The 25,805-nt window shown below is 37.7% G+C and overlaps 1 protein-coding gene across 1 annotated transcript in view; it reads right to left on the reverse strand.

Moving 5' to 3' along the window:
- The window catches only part of tgfbr1b (transforming growth factor, beta receptor 1 b), a 61,962-nt gene that overhangs the window by 21,223 nt on the left and 14,934 nt on the right, over nt 1-25,805 (reverse strand). The window contains exons 2-3 of the mRNA XM_040126842.1: nt 3,244-3,495; nt 692-961 (exon numbers count right to left, since the gene is read on the reverse strand). Of these exons, the coding sequence (XP_039982776.1) occupies nt 692-961; nt 3,244-3,495 (522 nt within the window). The remainder of the gene's footprint in view (nt 1-691; nt 962-3,243; nt 3,496-25,805) is intronic.

Raw genomic sequence — 25,805 nt, forward strand, 5'->3', positions numbered from 1 at the left:
AGATCATGTGTCCTACTGTAAGTCAAAATTAATAATACCAATGACACAGAGAAGATAACTCTGTGCTGACTCTCCTGTCTCCACTCCAACATCCGATTCTCTGAAAGATCTCGATACGGATCCCTTAGATTTGGGGTTTTTTGTTTTGTTGTGCTTATTTTATTTTATTGTGAGCAACACAATAATTTTTTTTTTATTCTGAGAAAGACCTTGACTAAGCAGAAACACTTTACAGTGTAAAAACTACCTTATCAGTACTCTGGTGGATAAACTATGTCATGGTGACACAGTTTCTAAATACCTAATTTGGCATTTCTGTACTGACTCTTCTTTTATTACTCACTGGCTGATATATACGCTATACACTGATACAATATATCTGCAATAAGCCCATATTGACCGATATATTGGTCTGGCTGATTTATCAGTCTAGCTCTATGAGGGAGAATGTAAAACTGCTCCAAACACTGTAACACTATACAGTATAACTCAGCTATAAACCCTGAGTTATAACAATAAAAATATTATATACTTTTTTACAATTCACATATGTAAACTTTTAGCTTTGTTAAAGTAAAAGTTACTTTTGTGAAGTAAAGATAAAAATAATACACTTAATGTTAGCCAAACAGATCCTTATGTAAACTGAACATAGTTTACATAAGGATCATAAGGACCCCTGGGTTCCCACCTGATCCAGAGCCTGAGGTGGTCATGTCGTAGATGAGGTCCTTCAGTGTAGTTCCAACAGTGATGAAGGGATGGTCCATGGAGGGGTCCTCTTCGTTGGGCACCCGGTGGTGGTGGTGATGGTGGGCCCCGGCACCCCCAGCCCCCAGACCCCTGTGGCTATGGCAAACATAAAACGCCACAACAAGAAGCAGGCAGAGAACACACACTGGGCCGGCAATCACTGCTGCGAGGGCCACGGGGCCCAGGGGAGGAGGCTTTACGGTGGGGACTGCAGGACAGAAAGGAGACAGACGCACAGATTAGATTAGAATATATAACAGTTCAGAAGTTTTAATATGACCTGTGAGTGTAGTGGGTTATATCTGGCTCTGAGATTAACATCTGGGCATGCGAGAACAATATCTAAATCAACATGTGAGATATCAATTGAGGCCACACTGTCGGAAAGGTTAACTTCAAGCAAACGTTAACCATCACAACTACTGTAAATGCCCAACCCAGATCTGTGAGGACTGGCAAAGATGTCCTCACAGTTATTGTTTCAAACTAAATTTTTTTTCAAACAACCATAGAAAGACATGTACATATAGATACAAACATACACTAATTCCACATCCATCGTCCATCTACTGAAGCAAACAACTTTTTCAGCTTTTCTCCAAGTGCGAAAGACCCAGATGTCAAATACTGCATGAGAATCACAGTGTATACGTACATTTATACACACACACACACACACACACACACACACACACACACACACACACACACACACACACACACACACACACACACACACACACACACACACACACACACACACACACACACACACAGATTTATATATTAACTGACAGTGATGGCACTTTAATTAATTAGTTTAAAATGCAACTACAGTGTAAGATCTCAGTACCACCTTCAGTGGTAGTGGGAATGCATCTTTATTTTAAGAACACATAACTTTCTTAGCTAGTCCAGCATGGAGACAGAGTCAGCGGTAAGTCTGTGAGTGCAAATGTGGTGCTCATTGCCAAACTTCTGATTAAAAAGCTGGACACAGACAGCCAATGAAATCCTTTCAACAGTGCTGACTGACAACTCCTATACACTGTAATTGAATGAATTGTAATGTATTACCTGGCCTTTGAACATAGATATCTTTGTAATTGTGTGAACTGATGAAACTTGCTGTAAAAAACATTTGTGTGCCATTGGGCACCGAGTTAAATACAGATGACCATGTTTGTCCATTTTTTTTTAAATTAAAAATACCTTTCTGTTGTTCTTGACAAATACACTTAGGAACCAATTTAATAGAAACCAGTGTAAAATGTAGTCTAATACAATTTCTTTACTACTGTGTCGCACCATTACTTCCTCTTAGCTCCGAGGCTCTGATCGATGTAGCATATTCAGTGATTTAGAAGCGGGGTAACGATCACATACAGAACATACAGATCATTTTTGGATTATATTGAATTATGCTAATTTGAGAAGTTTCTATTAGTGTTTTTTGCTATGACTCTACATTGAAATCAACATTAAAATCCAGTGAAACTGCTGTGAATTCAAGCTGACTACAGCTGCCATCCTCCAGCACTGCCTGAAATCTTAAAATTGCATCAGCAGTATAAAAAGTGTGCAGCAAGATCAAAATATTCTAGGGGCTACACAAATGTCACTACTGAGAAAGCGACATTTGCATTGACTGTAAAGTAACTGGCACAGGCACAGTAACGCTAGTTTTTCCAGTTGGCCCCTAACTCCTGATGGTTGAAGGATATACTGAAGCCATAAAGTGTAAAACAAGTGCCCATATAGCTTACCAAACTAAATACCTAATTAAGATGGATGACACTGACCCACGAACTGAAGTAAATAATACCCAGATAGCATCACTGTACTGGGAAAAAAATGATTATTCACAAATTATTCACAAACAAGTAGGAATATCAAATCAATTTGTGCTGAAGCATTATTAAAACACAGCTGAACTGCACTGGCTTTGAATTGCAGTGTATCATATTACGTACTCATTTGTATCAGATCTGACTTAGATCATGCACCATGGACAATTGTCTGAGAGTGAGAGACCACACCTAAAAGAATCCTGTTCATACATTCAACATTTTTAATGAATCAGTTTTCAGAATGGGTGAATTTTGAATAATTGATTATGTTTTGCAGTGTTAATTTTCTGGTGCATAGAGAAAGTGGCCATACTAAACTGAAACAAAGTTTTAAATTTTTAATTGTCATTAAATAATATCAGGGGTGGCCAATAATGTGCCAGGGAGGAACCCCGGCTAATGATTAGCACTCCTTCAAATAGAGGGGAGGAACTCATCACTGAGGTGATCAGGTGGAACGAACACCTGAGGGCTGTTTGTTCTTAGCAACACATGGCTAGATACTCCTCTTTTATACTTTTGTTGTTTCTTTATCCTCATGCTACTTGTTAATGATGGTGGTGCACAATCCAAGCCTTTTGAGACACTACAGACGATCTAGAGCCTCCACAAGTATATGAGCAAGTGTGTGTGTTTTTACCAGGGAAGATTTTGAGGTCGGGCTCTTTGTTGCAGTAGTCCGTGGTACAGCACATTGGGTAAATACCAGTGTCACGTTTGACGGACGGGGCACAGATGAATGGCCGGTCTCGCGGAATCAGTTCGTTTTCATGTACGCACTGGCGCTGCTCGGTGGTCAGCCGGCTGCCTGACTTGCGGATGGCAACAAAACAGACGCCATCAGTTGTGCAGCTGGAGTTGGCACTGCAGCGGTCACAGTAACATTGGAGGGCTGGAGGAAGAAGGGAGGACAGAAGAAAGGGATAAAGAGTTACAATTGCTGCTTAACTTGCGTTTTATGCAAACGTCACAGCAGAGATGAACAACAAAAGGTCATTTAGGTTTAAATCATTTATCTCCTACACTTTTGTCCCATTTTAGAGACAAAGAAACCTGGCGTTTTGTATTAACCAAAGACTTAGAAAGTTTAAATCTGCCAGGGTCATCTTAGATTTCAGAGCTAGAGTTCAACCTAAGGAAACAGTTATTCAATAGACACTGAATATAATGACAGTATCGTCTCAAATACTATACCAAAATGGCCAACATGTGCAAGCTTCCGCCAAGGCCGATACTGGCCAGAATTTGTACACAGTAACAGTTTGAAATACTTAAGGCTGTCTATGCAGAGAAAAATATGACTCAACATTTGTTTTTAATTTTTGATACAAATCTGAAATTAATGTTTGTCCTCTTTTATAATCTGCGCTTCACTCATTTCAATTCACTACGAAGTACCTCATTGGGGAATGCATTTCCCCATGTCTGACGCACTGAGTGCTGCTTTTTTTTTTTTTTTTTAAAACACAATCAAAAACCTCAGTGTATCCACTGTGTTGTCTGAATTACATTTTTTATAAAAAGTTTTTTTTAATCCATCATGTGATAAAATGAAATCTCTTTGAACTAAAACAACCAACTTGGTGTGCACTTTTTTATTTTACTTTTCATATGTTAGGAAAACCTAGGAAAATATATTTTTTTCCCTTACTGTACCGAAGTCTGTATTTCACTGAACTCCTAGGCTGACAGCCAAAAACAGGTTTCTTAACCCTACTTTACACTGCTGCCTCCCTTATGTGTGTCTTTGTCTGTATATGTCTGGGTGTGTTGTGTGGGTATTTGGGAAGGAACTCTCACAGAAGGAATGTGAGACATTACATCACTCCAGTCACTTTACACACAGACTCATTTTCCTCTGAATATTTGCTCTGTTGCTGGCACTCTATGCATGAAGGACACACACACACACACACACACACACACACACACACACACACACACACACACACACACACACACACACACACACACACACACACACACACACACACACACACACACACCTGTAGTACACCGCAAAAAGGCCAAGAATCTGATGGTTTACAGTCCTACAAACTCAACATATGACTGGAACGCAAAATCAGGCCCTTTAGTTATTCTTTCCAGAAAATGCTGTATTCTTTTACATCATAGTAACAACAGACAGCCAAAGTACCACCCTATTTCTACACTAGACTCTGTTACAAAATTTACATGTATATTTACGGGGTTTTTAAAAGTACATTTAGTCAAGTGCTACACTACAGTATGTACTATCATTAAAATACTAAAATAATCTTTCCTAACATCTGGTGGCTGTTGTAGAAAACAACCATCATCACTAACAAATATGTCTCTTCTCTAACGGCTGATGTCAAAGAAAATTCAATAATGGGATTTGACAGATGAATTCTGATGGTATTCTATATTTTTCTTGTCAATAAATCCCATGTGCAGACCATAACCAGCAATGAATGTATCCTATTAGCAAGTATTGTGTGTTTACTGTATAGCTACCCGCCATTAGTTTAACATATACTCTAAGTATCTTCATTTTTACAGGCAACAAACTGACAAAAGTGAAGAAGAGTCACATACACGCGCTAGGAGTCAAAGCTAATGTTTACATGCCGCGCAGTTATAGTTTCATTCATGTATTTTATTTTAGTATAAACTGACAAATGGAAATATGATTTTGTGTGGAGTTGAACAGCAACACTGTGACTATATTAAGCTACCCCAAAGGCTGCTTATATGTGCAATATAATACCAACTTCCCATCAGCACACATTATAGACTTTTTAAAATTAAATAAATAAAAAGACCTGTCATACGAATGATGCTCCTGTCTAAAGTGATATTCAGGCATCTTTATTTCAGTCAAAGTAATATTTTCCTTCCAAACAGATGAGAAAGTATGCCTTATACTTGACAACTGCTTAAAGGCCAGCTCTCATTCCATCTGATAATTTAACAATTATATTTCTGTATTTCATGACAAGGGTCAAGTTTCCTCATTCATCCTTGATTTCAGCTGGTGAAAGGCTTTATTTTTGGCTATAATATGATAGAGGACTTAGAGGAAGTGTATAGAGTGTTAAAAATATTTTTTTAATTTTGCTTTATAACAACATGTAAAAAAGTTGGCTCAGAGAGGAAATTGGAGTTTATAATTGAATCTAAAGAATGTTTTATTGGGCATCAGGCCTCAGGCTAGCCAATTAAAGCCCTCCTTTGTCTTGTGTATTGCTAATTAAAACTAATTATTAATTGCAGCATCCCAGAGTCCAAGTGTTTCAGGGAGTTTAAATGTAAAATGAGTCAATTCCTAATGTTTCAACTCAACTGAACTTGTGTATTGCTATTGTGACAGCCCTAGGCCCTCTTCCTGGTGGTGCTGTGTTGCTGTGTGCTGTCGTAGGGCTTCCTTTGGGTGGAAGCTGAGGAGGAATGATTGTTAGGTGGAACACTTGGCCAGTGTCCAGCAAGATTATTTGACCCCCCGCCTGCCCATGGGTCTCACGTGGTGTGCTGGTGCCTGTCTACATGCCACGTGCCCAGCATCAACTTTTGTTTGCATTATCTTTTGTTTTGCACTTACAACAAGCCAATTAATCACGCCAACACATCCATGCATTACACTACACCACTGACACTGATCTTCAAACTCCATGGTTATTTCTCTCTCTTTATCTGAATAAACATTGGTTAAATATGGTTAAGTTGTTGTGTGTCTCTCTACTTTGTTGTTGCCCGTAAGCCGGTCATTACAAATTGTGGGCTCGTCCATCCTCTGCTTAATTCTGGTAAATTGGTTAAATTTGAGTAAGTTGAGTTTGACAGTGTTTGACAGTTTTGGGTACACAAGAGTGCGTTTCTTTCCAGTTTAGCGGGCTGTTTTTGGATGTCTGTTGATAGGGAAGTGGTTTTCCCGTGCGCAACTGATAAATTGGCCAGGTAGGGGTTTTCTCTTGTTATGTCATTAACCTTAAATGGTGTAGTTGCTATGCTCTGGGGGACGCCCTGGAGTTTGGCATGATTAGTTTGTTTGATAACGCATTTTTCTGTGCAGGAGATTGATTTTGTTCTGCTGCTGTGTTGTTCAGCTGCAGACTGTGGTGAAGACTGAAGAAGGTAAGTTCCTGTTCAAGGGTGTGCATTAATTGGAGGAGTGTTTCCCCTGGCAGAGTGTAGAGGCGTCTCTCCTTTTGGGTTTCGTCAGAGTGGGATTACAGTGTTGGGGCACGGTAGTTAGAGATTCTCTTTTTCCTTTCCCTTTATGTTGCTCAGTAGCGCTTCCGCAGTTTTGGGGTTGTTGCCAGTTTTCTGGTCGCTTCTCCTGCGCTAGCGGGCTTTATGTACACAAATACCCTCCGTCACACTTCATGAAGACTAGGGGGGAGTTATGTAGTTAGATTTTTGGTTAGGCAGATAGATAGAGGGGAAGCTCTATTTGGAGGCTGTCTGCCTTTCTTGTGCGCACTGGTGGGTTTTGGCAATTATCTTACTCTCACACCAACACTTCCATTACACTAGACAACTGACACTAATCCTCACACTCCCTGGTTATTTGTCTCTCTTTATTCAAATAAACTGGTTAATTATGGTTAAGTTGACAGTGCGTATCCCTTCTTTGTTGTGGCCCGTGAGCCGGTCATAACACTATCATGGTTGTTTTTCTTTGTTCCTAGAAGATGCTGAAGCCCCAGTTCAGAGGTATCGTTAATCACCTCTAAACACTGGGAAATAGCGGGCCAGACAATAACAGAGTCAGGCATGTGCTTAATGTAAGGAAGTCTGCTTAGCAATCCCTTAGGCTTCAAAACATTAGCAGTGTTGTTAGGGACTGCTATGAATAAACCAGGTCACTCACTCTCAGTGTCCTTGCCCACAGCAAAGGGGAGACGGAGAGCTTGTAGTCTGGTATCATTATGCAGCTCAGAAACATATGCATGGCTGGCCAGCTTAAAGCAACACAACACCTTCTGAGAAAAGATATTTGAATAATTAACAGGGCAGGCAGTCTGTCTGGTGTAAAGGCGATTCCAGACGCCTTTAATACCCTTTAATACCTTAAAGGGTATTAACCCTTTAAGTATCAAAAGGTACAGTAGTGGAAATCTGCCCTATGGTGCAACATCTTCACAGTGGTAATGTATGGATGATAAGTAATTAAGTAAATACCAGTAAAAGTCGTCATAACATTACTTACAATACAATACACCACCACCATGTTTCAATGTAACAACAGGCTCTCCCGCTCATGGAATTCATGGAATTGTCTGAAGGTGAATTCCAGACAGGCATAGTCAGGGAGATGAGTAAAGTACAACAGCAAACAACAGTGACTGTGTGTGTTTACATGTCTTTCTTTGGTTTTGTGGACACAATTTGGTTTGAAGCCATCGTAGTAAGAACATTTTCGCATTATATGTCTATATACACGTCTACACAAACACAAACACACACACACAAACACAAACGCAAACACAAGCGCCCGCGCGCACGCACACGCACACACACACACACACAGAAGACCTTTGTTGTTATGCACTGGTAATGAGTGCTAAATATTGGATATGAACATGGAATACACATGAAGATCATGAATCAGTCAGTGTTTAGAAGAAGAGGAAAAAGCTACCCAGGCTGACAGATGTCTAGATGCAGACAGCACTTGTTGGTTTTTGAGTCAACAACACAGATGAGTCAGCAACAGACACAGAGGAAAACAAAACAAAAAACAAACACTGACCATTACTTCTGTTATTAAATAGGGCAACAGTGTCTGCGACTATTATTTCTGCTTCCGCTTTTGGCATCTGTTTTTGTTCCATTGTTAAATTAGCAGAGATGCAGCTGGCTTGGCCTGAGCAGCAGGCATTTGAGGAAGATTTTATTAAAAAGCAGTCACCTGCAGAGATTTCAAATTTCAATGCCCATCCATAGTCTCGAGGCAAAGAACTGAATTCTTTTATGAAAGAACTGAACAATAATCCAAATAACACGCCCTCTACCCGAGGATGCAGCCTCCTACTTTTTATTAAGACTCCTCTCTTTCTCTCAGTAACACAGCTAATGTTTCTATGTGTGTATGGCCACGCTTCCATCTGCAGATAACCCTGTACAACACCAGAGAGAAGACTAAAGAAAAAATAAATTCCTTTTAGACATCCCTAAAAGGAACTGAGTGAAAGGATACCTTAAGTACAGTGGAAAAATGGTGGTTTACTGATGATTACTGCTCAGGGAAAAAACACAAATTAAATACAAAATAGATCTAGATGTATAATTCTGTAACAATGTTCTTGATGAATACATTTAGGTTTTAAGGACAGATTTAGCTAACAAATGCTGTTTTTAGCAGGACACACTTATGGGGGTAGTTAATTTATTTCATTTTCTCACTGGTGCCTACAGCAATATGTTGTAAATAGTGGTTCCTGGTTATGACGATAGTTTCAGATATTTGTCTCTGAGATGTCTCTCTCTGGAATTTCATTTGTGATGCTCACATCATTGAAACATGGCAATTACAGAAACAAAATCAAAACAAAATGAGACGCAACAGTTTTCATGAGGACAATTTCTTTGGAAGAAATTAGTTCTTACGAAAAGCTGTGGATTATTCAGAGTAACAGGAACTTTGTTTCTGGAAAGAGATGTTGCTGCTGAATTATTTCAGTACTATTCTAAATGCCAAGGACAAGCAAGGGTTGGTAATCTTTTTTTAAATAAAAATTCAAAATAGTGTTTCAACATGGGCACCAATTAAATACTTAATCTTTGTTATCATTTGTTAATGGATAGAAAATTGCCAACACCTTTGATAATTAAGAATTTATGACATTTATAAATGATATTGACATTGTCTTATGAGAGGATTTGCTTTTTTTCCCCTGTTTTAATCATTGTAAATTGAATATCATTGGTTTTGGACCATTGGTCAGAAATAAAAAAGACATTAAGATGTCATCTTGGGTTTTATGAAATTGTGGCATTTTACACAATTTTCTGACATTTCAGTAACCAATTAAAAGAGTAATTGATAATAAATATATCTGTTACCAGCTGCCCTAATCAGACAGACATTCTAAAATGTTAGTTAAGATTAGACAACATAGGTTGCATTCAAATATATCTGAATTAGTTTATCACTCTACAAATATTAGCTTTTATTGTTATTGGCTGACATAATAAAATTTGATTGTATATTGACATACAGTATGTTTTAATAAGTCAAAATGTATCAAATACGAATAATCTGGTATTTTGAGAAATCCCAAAGAAATACCTGCATTACATGGAACTTCATTATTGAAGACACTGCTTCTAATTAAATCCTAAAATATTTGACATGTAAAAAAAAGTGTGGGACTTTTGTAATAAGGACAGTTATAGTGTTAAAATGACACCTGAGACCGACGATCACACACACAATGTGTCTGATATGATAGAGGAAGTATTAAAGGGAAGCCAAGCACAAGGACAGGCTCTTACAGTGTGGTCAGAAAGAATGTGGTCGACTAATCTGACACGCTTCTTAGGATGACGCCAGGCTGACAACCAGACTAAACGCACACAAGATGGACCAACAGCCAGCCTCGCTGCTCCCACGGCTGGTCTGGCCTATTTTGATATGAAGCGTGCGTGCGTTCCCCTGGGAGTTAGAGGTGTCTGGACAGAGTAGAGCTGTAGTCACACAGTGTGCATCTGAGAGAAGGCTCTGATTATGAACAACTCAGTAAGGTCTAAAGACAAAGTGCTCGTCCCTTATGTGTGTGTGTCTGAGTGAGTGAGTGAGTGAGTGAGTGAGTGAGTGAGTGAGTGTCTGTCTCTCTCTCTCTCTTTCTGTCTGTGTGTGTGAGTGTGTGTGTGTGAATAGTGTGGTATCTGTGCAAGCGTGGAATCTGAGCTGGTGTCTAGTTATTAGTCTGTTCTTATTCTTATATGGATGTTTGATTCTCCATCTGTCCCTTCTCCTCGTCTCATGTCTTTTCTCTCACACCAAGTATATAGATAGACACAGCACAGCTCTGTGTCTATCAGCTGTTAATGTGAAGCTATAACACCTGATGTCCATTGGATGCAGCTGTGTTACAATCTGGCTGCCAGAAATGATCCACTGCCACTTGGGCTGTTGCAAATTACTTAATTTATCCTGATTTTAGGGCTACATAAATAAGCTTTATTGTGAGGCTATTATTAATTCAATACTGTTGCTATTTAAATGCGAAAGATGACACAGTTTAAACACAAATTAAATACTTGTTTATTATGCAAAATTTTTTCAGTGGTGCCATACTGAAAAGCAGTTTCTATTCAGGATAAGGCAGAGCGCCACATCACACACACAACTTTGAGATTACTATAGTTACAGATTATTTTGTCTCTGAAGGGTGTTTTCTTGATGCACTGGATTTCTAAATGCTAGGGACACAGCATAGACCTCTCCAATCATGTTGGTAAATCAATGATCCACCATTTTTTGACTTTACTTGGCCCAGCTCCTTACGCTCGGTTCAATATCACAACTTATATTTGGTAGAGATGACAACAGCTGTTTTTACTGTAGCCTAAATAGAAGATGAATAAAACCACATAACCCGGTTTTATCCATCTTCATTTTTTTCTGGAAATATCCAAAAATAACACCAGTTTCCATGATGGATTACAAACCTGGATGGATAATAATGGCAAATGACAGCTTGTAACAGAAAAATAGTGCCCTACAGGACAGTTTTTAAAGCAAGTCCGTACATAAGTGCATCACAGAAATATAAATCTAATTATCAGACGAGTGCTTTTCCAGTCGTTGGTGACTGGAGCAACCCGAGGGGTTTAATACACACACACACACACTGAAGTGTAAGAAAATAAGGGCCTAGCCTAATTGAAAAAAAAAAAAAAAAGTGAACATAGTGGTTGTGGTGGGTGCTTGCCATCCCCTGCAGTTGGCTTGTCAGTAGCATGGTGTTACAATATTGCAGTTATCGTGACAGCCCTAACTGTCACTCCAGCCACTGTGCCAATTTCAACAGGATGTCGTCTCTTTACATGAGCCGTGAGAGAAACTCTTCTCTCCTCCCTGCTGTCTTAACACACTGATCTATTTTGCCTAACCAGCAAAGATAGAGCTACAAAGTATCAAAATAGCCATGATAAATGAGCAGCAAATGTGTACTCAGCATGCCTGTAAAACACAAAAAAGGAGAGCAAAATAATGCAAAAAAGTGCTGAAAACAGAGCACCTTAAGCCTTAAAACACTTGGATCAGAAACATCAAGGATAAACAAACAAAACAACACAAAACTGGTTGCAGATGAACAGAATTCTTCAAGATTCTCAGCCTCTGAAATGATAGTAGATACGTGACCAAGCCTGTGCACGACTGAAATGCTTTAACCAGGGAGGAAAGATTATCAAGTTGCAGTGTGGGAAGTGTAGGATTCAGGCTTGTTAGGACTTGGCACCTACTTGGGTCTAAAAGTCAGCATACCTCGACCTCTGCTGCTTCGACTTTGACTATTCTTTTTTTTTTTTTTTTTTTTTTTAAATTCTGTTTCTAACATGCCCCCAAATTTGATTTAGGTGCAAATACTAAATTGTTGGAGTCCCCCCTTAAAAGCCTGGATCAGATGTGGATCTGTTGTAGCAGCTGTAGTATTTAGACAGCTTTTATTATATCCACCATCAACAGAATACTGAGATTTTTATGCAGTTTTCATCTGACAGCATTACACTGGAGGCATAATGCACCGGAGGAATGCCGCCAAATCATGTTAAAGAGACAAAACTGTTGTATTTTAACAGTGCACAACGGGAAATCATTGGATCAGGATTTACTGTATATAGTCAATGCTGATCAACAGAAAAAAAATTGTTGATCGGTCTGGTTGCAGAAACATCACTGCAAAATGCTTCTTTCAGGTAATGTATTAGACAAAGATACAGTACATCTTTCCTGAGGAAAAAAGGTAGCATATTTGTAGCGTTCATTAATATGGTCGAATGCAGGCTGAAGAAACAGGAAAAGAGCTGCTAAAGAGAAACAAGGAAGAAGAGAGAGGCCAGCCAATTATTCAGAGAAAACTCAGCTTTAGGTGAGCTGGAAGACAGTTAGTCTGGGTGTGTGTCACTTGGCACTTGCAATTGCAATTCAGGACCTCTGAAGCTCTACAATTTCATCTCTGTGATAGAGGCTGAAAATGTTAGGAGAGGAAAATAAACAAGGAGGGCTTGCTCAGCTTTTGGTACTGAAAGTACTTATCCCTTCACAGTTATCTATCCTATCAATGAAATCAAGCAGAATTAGTCAGAGTTTGGATTTCACTGTTTCTGGTTTCTGGGATTTTTTACATCATCATATTCACCGTAACTCGCTATCTCCACGGCAGGTCAGACCACCACCCAAACTGAGTGTCCTTGAATTTGCATCCACTGCCATATCTGGCAACCTTTAAGAACATGCTGGGTTTGATTTTGAATCAAGTATACCAGAGTCCTAAGGCTTACAATAAGCCAGGCTGACCCTTTGTGCCAGCTATTCTCTCCCCTTAATGCTTAAAGTTCACTAGGCTGTGAAATAGACTAGAGAGAAAAAGCAGTAGTGTGAAGAGTGGGGTTAGTAGGCCAGTTGTTCATTCTTAAAGTCTAATCTAGAGAGTGTAATCCAGAGAATTTCAAATAATTCCGAGGAAAGCTCTCTCTTCACCTTGTTTAAATCTGAATCCTGAGAAACTAAAACGCAGTTTTCTGTAGTTGCGTCAAAAATTACGTCAGGCTTAAATGTACCAGCCCACAGCCTTTTACCAGTGTACTCTGTACACCCTGCAGAAAAGTACCGTGGTCCTGGAAAAAGAGGGTGTGAGCTGATTTTATTTATAAAGAAAAACTAAACCATCTCTGGTTACAGGTTCCTTAAATTTCTGGCTTTGCTTCTTTTCACTGTTTCACAAATAAAATATCCTTGGGTTTGTAATGTTGGTCAGACAGAACAACAGAAAAAAATATCCAAAGACATCTCTTTGAGTTCTGACAAAACTGTGGCAGATGCTTTCACTATTTTATTAACTAACAGGTTAATAAGTTTGACAAAAATTCTCAACGCAGGTTCCACCAACTGGATGCCTTTTCTAGACTTTTCAGCTTTATTGTGACTTCAATCAATGGATGGAGCTGAGCAACTGAACAACTTGAAACGAAAAAACTATTGCAACTGCTGATGGGGACCATGAGATGTGGTTGAAAGCTCCGGAAGTGGAAGTGGCTCTTGTATTTTTGTCAAACAAATTTTTCCAAGGTCAAAATGAACCTTCAAGGTCAAGATTAAGTGATTTCATTGAATGTTATCTAATTAATTAACTGTAAATACATCGAAACAAAGATTATCATTGGTTGCATAGGAATGTCAATGAGACTAATTGTCTTACATGCAAAATCTGACAAGTAACAAGTAAATAGCTGTCAGATAAAATTAGTGGAGTAAAAACTACATTCTTACCACAGAAATATAGTGAAATTTAAACATAGTTTCTAAAAAAGGAACTAATACAAGTACCAGTATTTCAACTTGAGTGCACACTTTATGGATTATTACTAGTACCAAATAAACTGACTGCATGTATAGGGCTGAAACTAACAATTATTTTAAATATCTAAAAATCTGTTGATTATTTTCTGGATTAACCTGTTCATCATTTGGTCTATAAAATGTCAGAAAATTGTGAAAAATGTCCATCACAGTTTTTCTTCTCATCTGAACAACTGCCAGTGATATAAAACAGAAAAAAGCAGTATATTCTACATTGGAGAAACTAGAAACAGAATTATTGGAGAATTTGATTAAGTAAATTGATTTACTCTATTAACTGATTATCAACATTTTTAACTGGTTGATTATTTGAGTAATTCTTACAGGACTAAGCCTGTGTTTTCATTAAGCATACATACATCTATTTTTTGTTCATTAAGAAAGCTACAGCAACAGACCTTGTTTTTGAACTGTCAATTCTTGGTATGTTGCCCATATTTTCTTTGTAATCTCATTTTTGAATCAACATGGAAGAAACGTGCAAATGATCAGCAGTGCCATCTGGAGGTTCAGTCTATGTTGGACCCTTATAGCCAGACAGCGCTGCCTTCTGTCCTTCCCAACACATAGAGCCATGAAACACCATTTTATATCAGTGTTACACATTTTGCATTGTTTGCTGTGTAGTAGCCAGGTAATAAAGGAACAATAAATTACAAAGCTGCCCATCATCAGTTAGAGGCTGTAACACATTTATCCCTCCATCTACCCCTCATCTCTCTTCCTCGCCTAGTGCCCTCTCCTTAATTACATCCACCCCATCACATTCTCCCACCCTCATTTATTTTTCTTTTCAACTCCTTCCCTCCCTCCCATTCATTAATTTTTACAATAATAGAAGGGAAAATGCTGAGATGAGTGTCAAGAACAAATAAAATAAAAGGAATCTGCGGCTAGTACAAGTCAGTATTTGGGATACAAGCATGAAATTAATTCAGCATAATCTCATTGGCTTTAGATGTGTTTGCATCTGAGCATAGTGTGGGATTGAAACAGTGTTTTCTTACAGTGACAGGTTAAAGACACTATTCTGGCGGCAATGTTAGCACCTCCAAAGCTCATACAAATCACCGTCTGCAGTGAATAAAGCTTTGAGTAAGTACTGTTGAGATGGGATGTTGTATTTTCTGTAGACTGTTGAAAGGAAGGACCTGTAAAGGATATGTTGGTACTGTGTCTACAAGTAAGGTCCATAGAATTTGATTTGAATATCTGTGTCTATTGGTATATATTAAAAACTGCATTTGTATGAAACTGTACTCTACAAAATAAACTTGTCCTTGAATTTGATGTTGTTCAAAACATTTAAATACAATGTCATTTTTATGACAGCTTCATGTCATTAAATGTAAGCATTCGTGATGTCTTGTACATAATTTTATACAACCTTCTCTGTAAATAAGCATGACATTATTCTATGATTAAACAAATGGTTGAATCACTGAACTCGTTTTGTTTTGAAGCTTCCATAGATTCCTGCACATACATTTAACATATTCATGCTGTAGTTAAAAGGATCAATGTAACTCAAGACAACTAATCCCTGCTGTCAAACAGATGTGGTTGTGTGAAGTTCTAGTTCTATCACAGCTCCTGGTGATGATCTGTTGCCATTCCAATCAGTGTGCTAATGTCTTCTGGGTGCTTTACCAAATAGGTCGATATCATGAAATTCACATATGACCGTATATAAATGTTTATTATGATTTAAAATTAATACTTAATGATGTATTTCCTTTGTTACTGACAGTCTTTATGGACATTTATCTATGGATGGACCAATGTGTTCTGCTGGATTGGTGTTAGAGCCAGTACAGCCCTTACTTTTTTGTCACACCAGACATTTTTGCTAGTCATTGCAGGAAAAAAAAAACTGTGTAATTGCATTTAATTGTAACATTAAATGACTGCATTTCATTTAGGTGAGCTAGTTATAGATTCCTGGTATTGTGCATGCTGGCTCACTGTCATGACTTACTGGGACATTTGATGGAACAGAGCCATCGTGAACAAAACTTCACCTTTTGCACCTTTGCTTTTTCTGCTGTGACAATTAAAACTGTCTGCTGTGTAAAAGATCTACTATACAAGTCCGTGTTAATGTCCAAAAATTCTATGTTTCCCCTATCAGTTACATTCATTAACGTTGGCTGTCAACTCAGTCTGTAGTGCCTCTCAATGTGGTATACAGATTTTAAATTTGGGTTAATGACAGAACTGGTTTTTGACTATTAATTGGTACCAGCAGATACCCTGTGTCGAAGTATCAGGTATCAGAGAAAAAGTTATGTAACTTTATTTTAATCAGGTAGTCTCATTGAGATCAAGTTTCCTTTGCAAGAGTTAACTGAGTAAAGCAGAGAGAAAATAAAACAAACATAACAAGACAAACAAAAGGACAAATACATACAACAAATATATCCAGACAAAAAAAAAAAAAAAAAAAAAAAAACACAAAGCATTATAGACAATCACAAACATCACTAAATAGATTTAAAGGTAAAAGTTTAAAATGGAACAGTGGGATGAGACAACCAAATTTTAAAATCCTGTGTAATATATTCCATTAACAAGGTGCAAAGTAGTGAAAGGCAGTCCTCCATAGTTCACTATTTTAGCTGAGGTAAATAAAATGAACATAATAGAATGTAGTTCTCTTCTTGTTGCTAGTAAAGACCAGCCAATTGTTTCATATAGTGCACAGCGATGCATACAACATTTGTCTACTGTAATGAAATGCAAAACCAAATTGATAAACTGTAAGAAGTTCTTTAAGGTAGAGCAAGCATCATGAGAATAAAGGATATCCCCACAGTAAAGCACAGAGATGATGGTTGACTGTACAAACAAATGTTATTCCCACATAAGAAACCCATTTCAGGTTGGATCAGTACATCTCTACACAAAGCAAAAACAATTTTTTCTTTATGTTTATGTCACTTCTCGGACGAAGCCTGCAAAGCAGAAGAAGAATGCTATAGTCTTCCTTCGGCTTTATATGCTATTCAAGAAATACAAACACAAATTTAAGCTAAGATGACATGCCGTGTACGGTAATTAAAATAAGTAAAGTATAGCCTCAAAGTATCTCTTACCACATCAATCATATATGAGCTACAAACATTTATTTAAAAGAGTGTGTAAAACGCAAAACATCTTGGCAAAACAATTGTAATGAAGCCTTTTCCAGTGGAAATCCTGGGTAATATAGCTAGCTTTCATAGATGTTTTTTTTTTTTTTTAAATGTATGGTATAAAAAAAAAAAAAATCTTACATGGGCTCCCAGCATGCCAAAATAAACATTTTAAATAAATCAAATTAATCTGAATCATTACGCAGCTCCACGTCAACATGCTTCAATAAACAAACAACAATAAGGTAATCTTCCCATTAACTGCTGAGCTGGCTTTACATGAAATGTTCATATCATTTTCAGACTACACTGACACATCATGGGAACTAGTTCCTGGTCTGGAGACAATGAAGCGAAACCAAATTATTCTAAATAGGGCTGTCCTCATCTAGCCCTTCCCCAGCTGGCTCTCCCTCTGGATTTCCCTCACACACTTTTCATTAGTCTTATCAGGCCAACTTAAAAGAGTTCTTTTAATGATTATCATGTCTCAGTGCAGCTCACTCCTATCTACTTCATATATGGCAGAGGGATGTATGAGAGAGCCAGAGGCTGAGGCTTTTAAAAAGGCTGGGTGAATAAAATTAGTTTATATCAATAATTCATTACATATTTTTCTTCACTGGATTCTGTCTTGAAGCAGGAATACAAGAGGAGTTAATGTGGAGTCATATTTTGTATTATGGGAAGCAGGTTCTGCACTCCGCTAGATTTTATACCGTCTATTCCTTCCTCAGGTTTCACTTGCTTTTCGACCACTGACAGGCTTCACCATACATTCCCACAATTATTTAAATCCTGGAACAGAAATTCAGATAACTCCTGACTTACTCAGATGTGCTGTAATTATAAGTCTGTCTGCAACCATTCAAAAGGTTCTTACTGTCAACAGATATCATGAAACAACCAAAACCAGCTACATATTTGTCTCTCAATACTTTCTGACATCCCTACACAACCGGGCACTTCAATTTCTAACAAATGTTACTCAAACAGGAAGAAACACTGCATTTGTTGGGTGACTATTTTTAGCTAAAGATTAATACACATTTAGTATTCTAGTGAGTATTTCTGTCTGCATGACGCTGTATTTGGAACTGAGACAAAAGAAACTTAATTTTCAAGCCTCTGACCACAGCCGGCATCGCTGATGGGTATGGTTTGGTGAAGTCAGAAGTGTGCTCGGTTGCACCTGGAACTATACCTAACATTAATGTCACAGGGTCCTTGAGTACACCTGTACATCACTGAAGAAGAGTGAGAAGTTGAACCTGATTTTCACCTGGTGTCATGTTACTGTTCAAGATAATTTAGAATTGTTTTTTTGCGATATTGTAAATAAAAATCTGGCAACAGGAAACAATAAATGGGGGTAGCAGTAGTTATCCCCCCCCCATGAGCCTGTGATATCTTAATTATTAATATTTCATTTCCACCCTTTTTACAGTATGAAATTGTTTTATGATAGGATGGCACCCCTACAAAAAATGAATCTCAACAACAATCCCAACAATATGCAAGAGTTAGTTGTTACTAAATTTGTTAGTTAAACTGCTGAATGGAGGTCATCAGTATATAATGTGGAGACAGCACAGCACTATGGCAGAAACAGCTGTGGGATTCGTTCAATGTGCTGTTATCTTTGTTCCACCTGTCACAGCTGAAGTAAATTATTAGCGGCGACAACAGTGTAACATGCCTGAATACAGCTTTGAGACAGGAGTGCAGCATCACTGTGCTGCTCAATGGGACTCAGTGCAGATTTACCCTTTATGCCCAACCAAGTGTGCACACTGTAAAATTAGCTGATAATGCTGTTGCAACTTTTTGTCTGAGTTTATGAATGTGTCCCTTGTCCTTACCCTTCTTGAAGTGGTAAACAAGGTTGTTAGACCTCTGTACAGCACTCTGGCTGTAGGGCTGATCTACTGATCTAGGGATTTCAAAACCAGCTACAAAGTCACCTGGTATTAGCATGCGATCTGCGGGTGCCTGTAGCTTTTCCATTAGGTTTGTTTAAGATAGCAGGAAGAGGCAAGATTAAATGACTTTTCCTCCTCTTTCTGTTGTGGTTAAGAAAAAAAGAAAATGGTTTTCTTTGTCTTCTACCACAATAATCTGGATGTCTTAAGGTTTTAGAGTGTTGGTCGAAAAAAAACAGAAATATAAATACAATTGTGAGAAATTGTGATGTGTATTTTAACAATTACTTGATTAATCAAGAAAATCATCCACAGATTAATTGTTAAAGAAAACAAACCTAAATTCCACTTAACAGATGTGGTCTGGCCTAACCACATTCTGACTGCAATGCATTCTGTGTGCATTTACAGTTGCATTAAGTTTTTTATAATCCAGATGATATATCCAGATACAGATTTTATGTTTATACCTATCACAATTTGGTCTCTGCATGTAATTCTATGTTTTGGCAGTGAAGTGTATGGAACTACACTGCAGACTAGAGTCTGCTAAGAGTGACAGCCAGAGGTAACTTGTGACAGCTGTGTCACATAAGTGGCTCCAACAAGAGCTTAACACATACTCACCTTAGTACAAACAAGAATTTACGCCTTTAGTAGATTCTGAAAAAACGCTATAGTTACATCAAAATTCTAGACTCATACTTACCTAGTAGAACAAATTGCTCAGATTTAGTGTATCAATGCATGAAGTAGTACTGACAAACTAACAAACATTTTAAAAAAGAAGGCTGGTAGTTTTGTAATGTTTGCTGGCTGTACAAGTTCACCATGTAAAGTAAAATATATAATACAAGCTGAGATGTACAGTAGGTGCTGATGTTTATTTGTTTACTTGCCTTGGTGCTTGTCAATTACAATATTTAAAGTCTGTTCAAAGGAAGGGAAGCAAAGATCTATGAGCTGATGGCCTTAAGAGACTTCATGAAAGAGTTACATTGAATCAATATCTTAGTTGGTCTCTATGCTCAGTGTCAACAGGCAGCCAATCAAAAAGCTATTCACAAAAGATGAAATTAATCACAAGTCCAGTGAAACTTGTAAAGTTTGTACCTGCGTGAAATAATGGGCCATTTAAAGAGTGACGTTACACCGACATTAAGATTCTCATGCCATACTGTGTTTTGAATTTCTGAAAACTACAAGTCAGTAAGTGTACAGTTATAGTGAGTTTAGCAACTGAGTACTTCAACTCAACTTTTAAACAAAGAGACCTGCCACGCTGTGCAGCAGGGCAGGAAGAAAAGAAAGAATAACAAAAAAAAAAAAGTGCCAGATCAAGTCAACATAATATTGTTGACAGAAATGTTCATACATATGTGGTTTGTAATAATTTAAGCTATTAACATTATGATCTACAACACAAAAAGGGTCACTGTAAAATATGAAGATCAAAAAATGCTCCAAAACAGCTCTGTCATTTAATGGTACAGTAAATTTTGATAAGTCCCTTTTTGCAAAACATAGTGTACAGACTTTTCCAGGTAAAGGCCACAGAACGGTACATGTTGCTGAAAAACTTGCTAATTAGTACTATGAATTATAGCCTAAGGTTTTGCTACAATTTGGTTCTCCCAATAAGTTTAGTGTAAAACTTAATGCTAGAAAAGGACATGGATATTTTTTTCATTACAACAATTTCAGCACTCATGGTGTGCATTGCTGTCTGCCATAGTGTCTTTTTAGATAATACCAGTGGGTATCATGATAGCATCGGAAGTCAGAAATTCTACACATAATGACTTTAATTACTTAAAATTACAAAATGCTCAGTACAGCTCATAATGTGTTTGCTTTTTTAAATACAGTTTGATGCTCAAGATTAATTGGGCTCACTGCTGGAGTACATTTACTATGGTGGCAATCATGCAAAAAGTAGAACCTATGAGGACAGTTGTTTTTACTCTAACATGTCACAATATTTTTTTTAAAGTCCATTACTATTTCCCAGTGCACAAGGTGACATCTCTTGTCTTGTTTTGTCCAAAAAACATTGCGAAACCCAAAGATGGATCAAGCAAATCTTTGGCACTTTTGCTAGAAAAAAAAGAAAGGTACTAGTGATTAATTTACTGTAGATTGACTGATTAATTAATTTATCGTTGCAACTCTTAATCATCTCAACTTCTGTATTTTTTCCAAGGTTGAGTATCAAAACATTTTAAACTTAATGGTCAAACACTGATCTTGAAATTATTCTATACCTATGATGTATTTGTTGCTAAGGGGAGCAGGATAAAGAATGTATCATGAAGACAAAATATAGCCAAAAAATCTTAAAAGTCTGCTACCCTGCCCAAACTGCCTTATTTCTAGCCACCAGTTGCTAATAGTCCAATTGTTGGAACAAAAGCAAATTAACTATATATCTTAAAAGTGGTTTCATTCAGTTGAGAGTGATCACATTTCTAGGTGAGAGTGAGAAATGGATAGTGTATGCACACTGAGAGCAAAACCACAAAGAATACTGAAATTCTACTTTGAAGGAACTGGAACCATTTCTGTACAGTGACAGGGAATCTACTGTTGACCAGGTACCGAGTGGAATAGGGAAAGTAAGCCACCAAACAACAAAATGACTGTTTCAATTTGTTCATGAAGAGGGGCGGTTTCTATTGTACTATAATACAACAGAAAAATAAACATGTTGAACAATAATTCACTATCCAATACTGTGAAACATCTATCCTGAAGTCTCCTGACATCCAGTCAGATGAGTCGGGCGTGAACTGCAACGTGTCTCAATTAATCTGAAACAGAGTCTGGATGTATCCAGATACAAACACCAGGGACCTGTTCCAGAAAACAAATTTAACAAACTCTGAACTTAACCCTGAACTCTGAGTTGACTAACCTTGAGATGGGAAACTCAAGAGTTTTAGGTTCCACAACAGCTGATCCAAGTTATTTCTGTCAACTCTGAGTATGTTTACTCTGAGTTAAGCAAGTGCATGGTGAATGAAAAAAAGCCATCAGTGGAGCTCCAATACATTAACCATGTCAAAATGTAAATAAATACAGAGCCTCCATTTTAATACAGTGGAGCCAGAAATATTAATGTGTAACAATGGTTTATTTAAAAAAAAAAAAAAAAAAAAAAAAAAAAAACTAGCAGTGAGAGCCTGGTGTGGAGTGGAAAAAATAGTCAATCTGTTAACACTATTATATTTTATTCTGCATAGTTCAGTCACTTATTATTTGGCAAACTTGAATCTTCTTGATAGGTGATAAAGCTGGAATCCTACTGTTTGTTAAATGTTTAAATATATTTATTCAGATTTAAAAACAAAGTGCCTATGGAAGCAGAAGATGAAATCCTACAGATAAGACATAAGTCTTATCTTTCGACCTTAAGACTTGAAAAGCTTCAATATATAGCATCATCAAGCTCTTAAAACATTTCTTATCTAATGTGACATGGATCTGGTCAACCTGCTAGGAAGAGTACGTCAAAGTATAGAAACTCATTTCCTGTTGCCAGTAGGTCGGGCTTTTAGTATAACTGAATAGTGGCACATAGATGTCTTCAAGCTGTGACTCTCAAACGTGAAGTTTGGGGCAGATTGGAAAATTTATAAGAGTTACAAAAACTTCATGTTTTATTTTGAGGCATCAAAATTCACTATGCCGCCAAGGACCATGTTCAATAAAAACTGAAAAGCTTCGCAATTTAGCATTGCAAAGGTCTCTACATTAGACTGACAAATATGATGTCAATCTGATAAATTTTCAAGGAGTTCGTTCATTAAAGAACAATGCCTATAAATTGCCAAAAATACACAGTAAATTCAAAATGTCTGACTTCCTGTTCGGTTTAAGATATGGCTCCAAGATGCTTCTTTGTAAGTCTTGGAATAGTTAATGTGCCTACCGAATTTTGTACGTGTACATGCAACGTAAAACGAGGGCTCCTTGGTTGAAATTTTGTAGGGGCCCTATCGAGCCATTTTGCCACAGCCATGCATAAAACCCATAAAATATGTAAATTTTCACCATGTCTGACGCATGTGCAAAGTCCCTTGAGTTTTCGTCCATATTTCATTTTGGAGGATATTAATAAAACACCACCAACAACAAACATAGCGATTCCAATAGGGTCCTTGCCTTGGGCCCTAGTTACATTCAGCCCAGTTTTTAAATCTTCGTCTTTTCAGCTGCACTATAATCCTCTTCACTCAGAAATATTCACATAATCTACAACATGTTTTAGCTATGATAGGAATGTTCCATCAGTGCAACCAATAACAACAACAGAAATGATTATTCATTCAACAGTGTCTTATGTGCTCTGTTATGCACTTTGATACCAACTACATTAATGAGGAAATGGAGGAGCGTGTCAGACAGCCTCTTCAGGTTTGTTGAAGAAAAGCTGCCTGCGAGCAAGTTGGGTTCACAGAGAAAGTTACCTCAGTAACTGACAGAGTTGTGTCACAACAAGTGATTACTATTGCTGGAACAGGAAACTCATTTTCCCTCAATTCAGGGTTAACAAACAAACTAAACCTGATTTCTGGAATACACCCCAGGTCTGTATGGGAGTCATGTAGCATTTAGTCGCTAAAAGTGTATAATTCCTCTGAATGAACCTGATGTCATTCTGAACAATCTGATTAAGGTCAAATAAGCCATTATTCTAACACTGTTTTGAAAAAGATGAGGGGAAAGAAAAAGTGAAGGAAAGAAAGACAGATTCACGTGGCCAGGGTTTAAGTGGCTACAGTGCCGCACGGAGAAGCCCCAGGAGACGCTTAAAATGAAGAGAGAGGATAAAGTTTAATCCAATACATCAACTCACAATAGAGGGCAGGAGAGAAAGGGAAACAGCAAAAGAAAATGGCTTCATATAGCACAAATCAATATCAATTCAATTCCACAACCCCTACACAAAAACCACGAAGTTACACATACCTGAGCAAATGCAAACGCAAACGCACACGCACAGGCACACACACACACCCTTGAAATGTCCAAGGCAGTAATTGAATTATCTGGCATTCAGTGCTCAGGCTCTATCAGCAAAGAGAGGAGAGGAGAATTAAGTAAAACATAGGGCCCACCCCCCCAGCTCCATTCATCCAAACTGTGAGCTTCCACTGCCATCACTATGCTTTGGCACAGTTTCACCAAATTTCTAATCATAATATGCAAGCAACTGTTACTATTTTTATTATTAGTGCTTAAGTTAATTTCTCAATAGAAGTCTCAACTCTGCGATTCTGTTTAGAAAAAGTTTTTAAACAACTTCTATGCTGTGTTATGTTTTTTTCTTAATGCTGTAACTTAACTCAGTCAGGAGAATAAATAACATTTTCTGTCATTGCAGTGAAACTGTGAACGTTTGACTATCACCCTCGAGTCAGGAGCATTACACCACATATATCACATCTGTACACCTAATATTTACTTACTAGAAAGGAAAGACAGAGCCCACCTTCAGTGTCCAGTGACTATGAATGGATCCTGCCTCACTTTCATTCAAAAAGCTTTAATTATTTTAACATTTGTTGTCTGTGTGGTTTGGTGGAACACTGAAGCCAGTCCCTGTCACCTCCTTCCCCATAAGATTGGACTTTTTAATCAGCAGACACTCAATACTGAAGGACTCAGTTCAGGTTTTGGATCAAATAAAAAAAATGGACGTTCCTGAATCTGACTAAGCCCTCTGACTTTTTAGTGGAAAAAATAATAAAATTCCATCTAACCAGAGGGCTTGGTGGACCTGGATCCTTTGTGTTCCTAAGACTTTGCCCAGTTGAGTAATCCATCCATGAGTCCAGCAAACATACATACAACCAATAATCATTATAAAAAGGTAGGTTTTAACTTTTTAATTAACTTACATTGGGATATTCAAGCTACTGTTGTTGAAAAATAACCAGAAAACACTATCTACTACTAAAATGGTAGATTTTTCCTTCCTCTGTGTGAAGGAAATTTGTTTTGGTGAATAATCTTCTGAAATGGGCTGTCAATGAAGCAGAATGGAGCCTGCGCAAACTTGTTACTGTGGGTGCGCTACTGCAGTCTACTAGAAATTGGGATTGCTCTCTGAGAGTTTATAAATCTGCTGCCAGGCATACAGTATATACATGTCTGAGTAGAGCCTCAGCAGACTGAATGCTGGAAGATATGGGAGTTAGTTTCTGGTTTAGATGTTTCAGGAACTTCAGCTGCAAACCTTCATTCAACATTCAAGTGTTGGTCTTACTGTGTCAAACCATGCTTTGCACTTGTCATGTCATACTTTTGCTACAACACACTAATATTTAAACTACAATTTCCATCGACATTTCTGTAGTATAATTAACTTGCCTTTTTATTCATCGCTAAGTTAATGAGCCACATCTGGTCTTGGGTAAATACAGGATACAGACCGGTTGTGGTTCATTACTATCAGGGAGAATCAAAACATAGATTGTACAAAGATTGGATCACCTAGGTGGTAAACTTGAGCATGTTGTGGGCAGTTGACTGATTCCCAATTACTGGCATCTCATGTTACACATTA

The sequence above is a fragment of the Xiphias gladius genome, chromosome 5 (assembly GCF_016859285.1).
Source record: "Xiphias gladius isolate SHS-SW01 ecotype Sanya breed wild chromosome 5, ASM1685928v1, whole genome shotgun sequence".
Classification (NCBI taxonomy): domain Eukaryota; kingdom Metazoa; phylum Chordata; class Actinopteri; order Istiophoriformes; family Xiphiidae; genus Xiphias; species Xiphias gladius.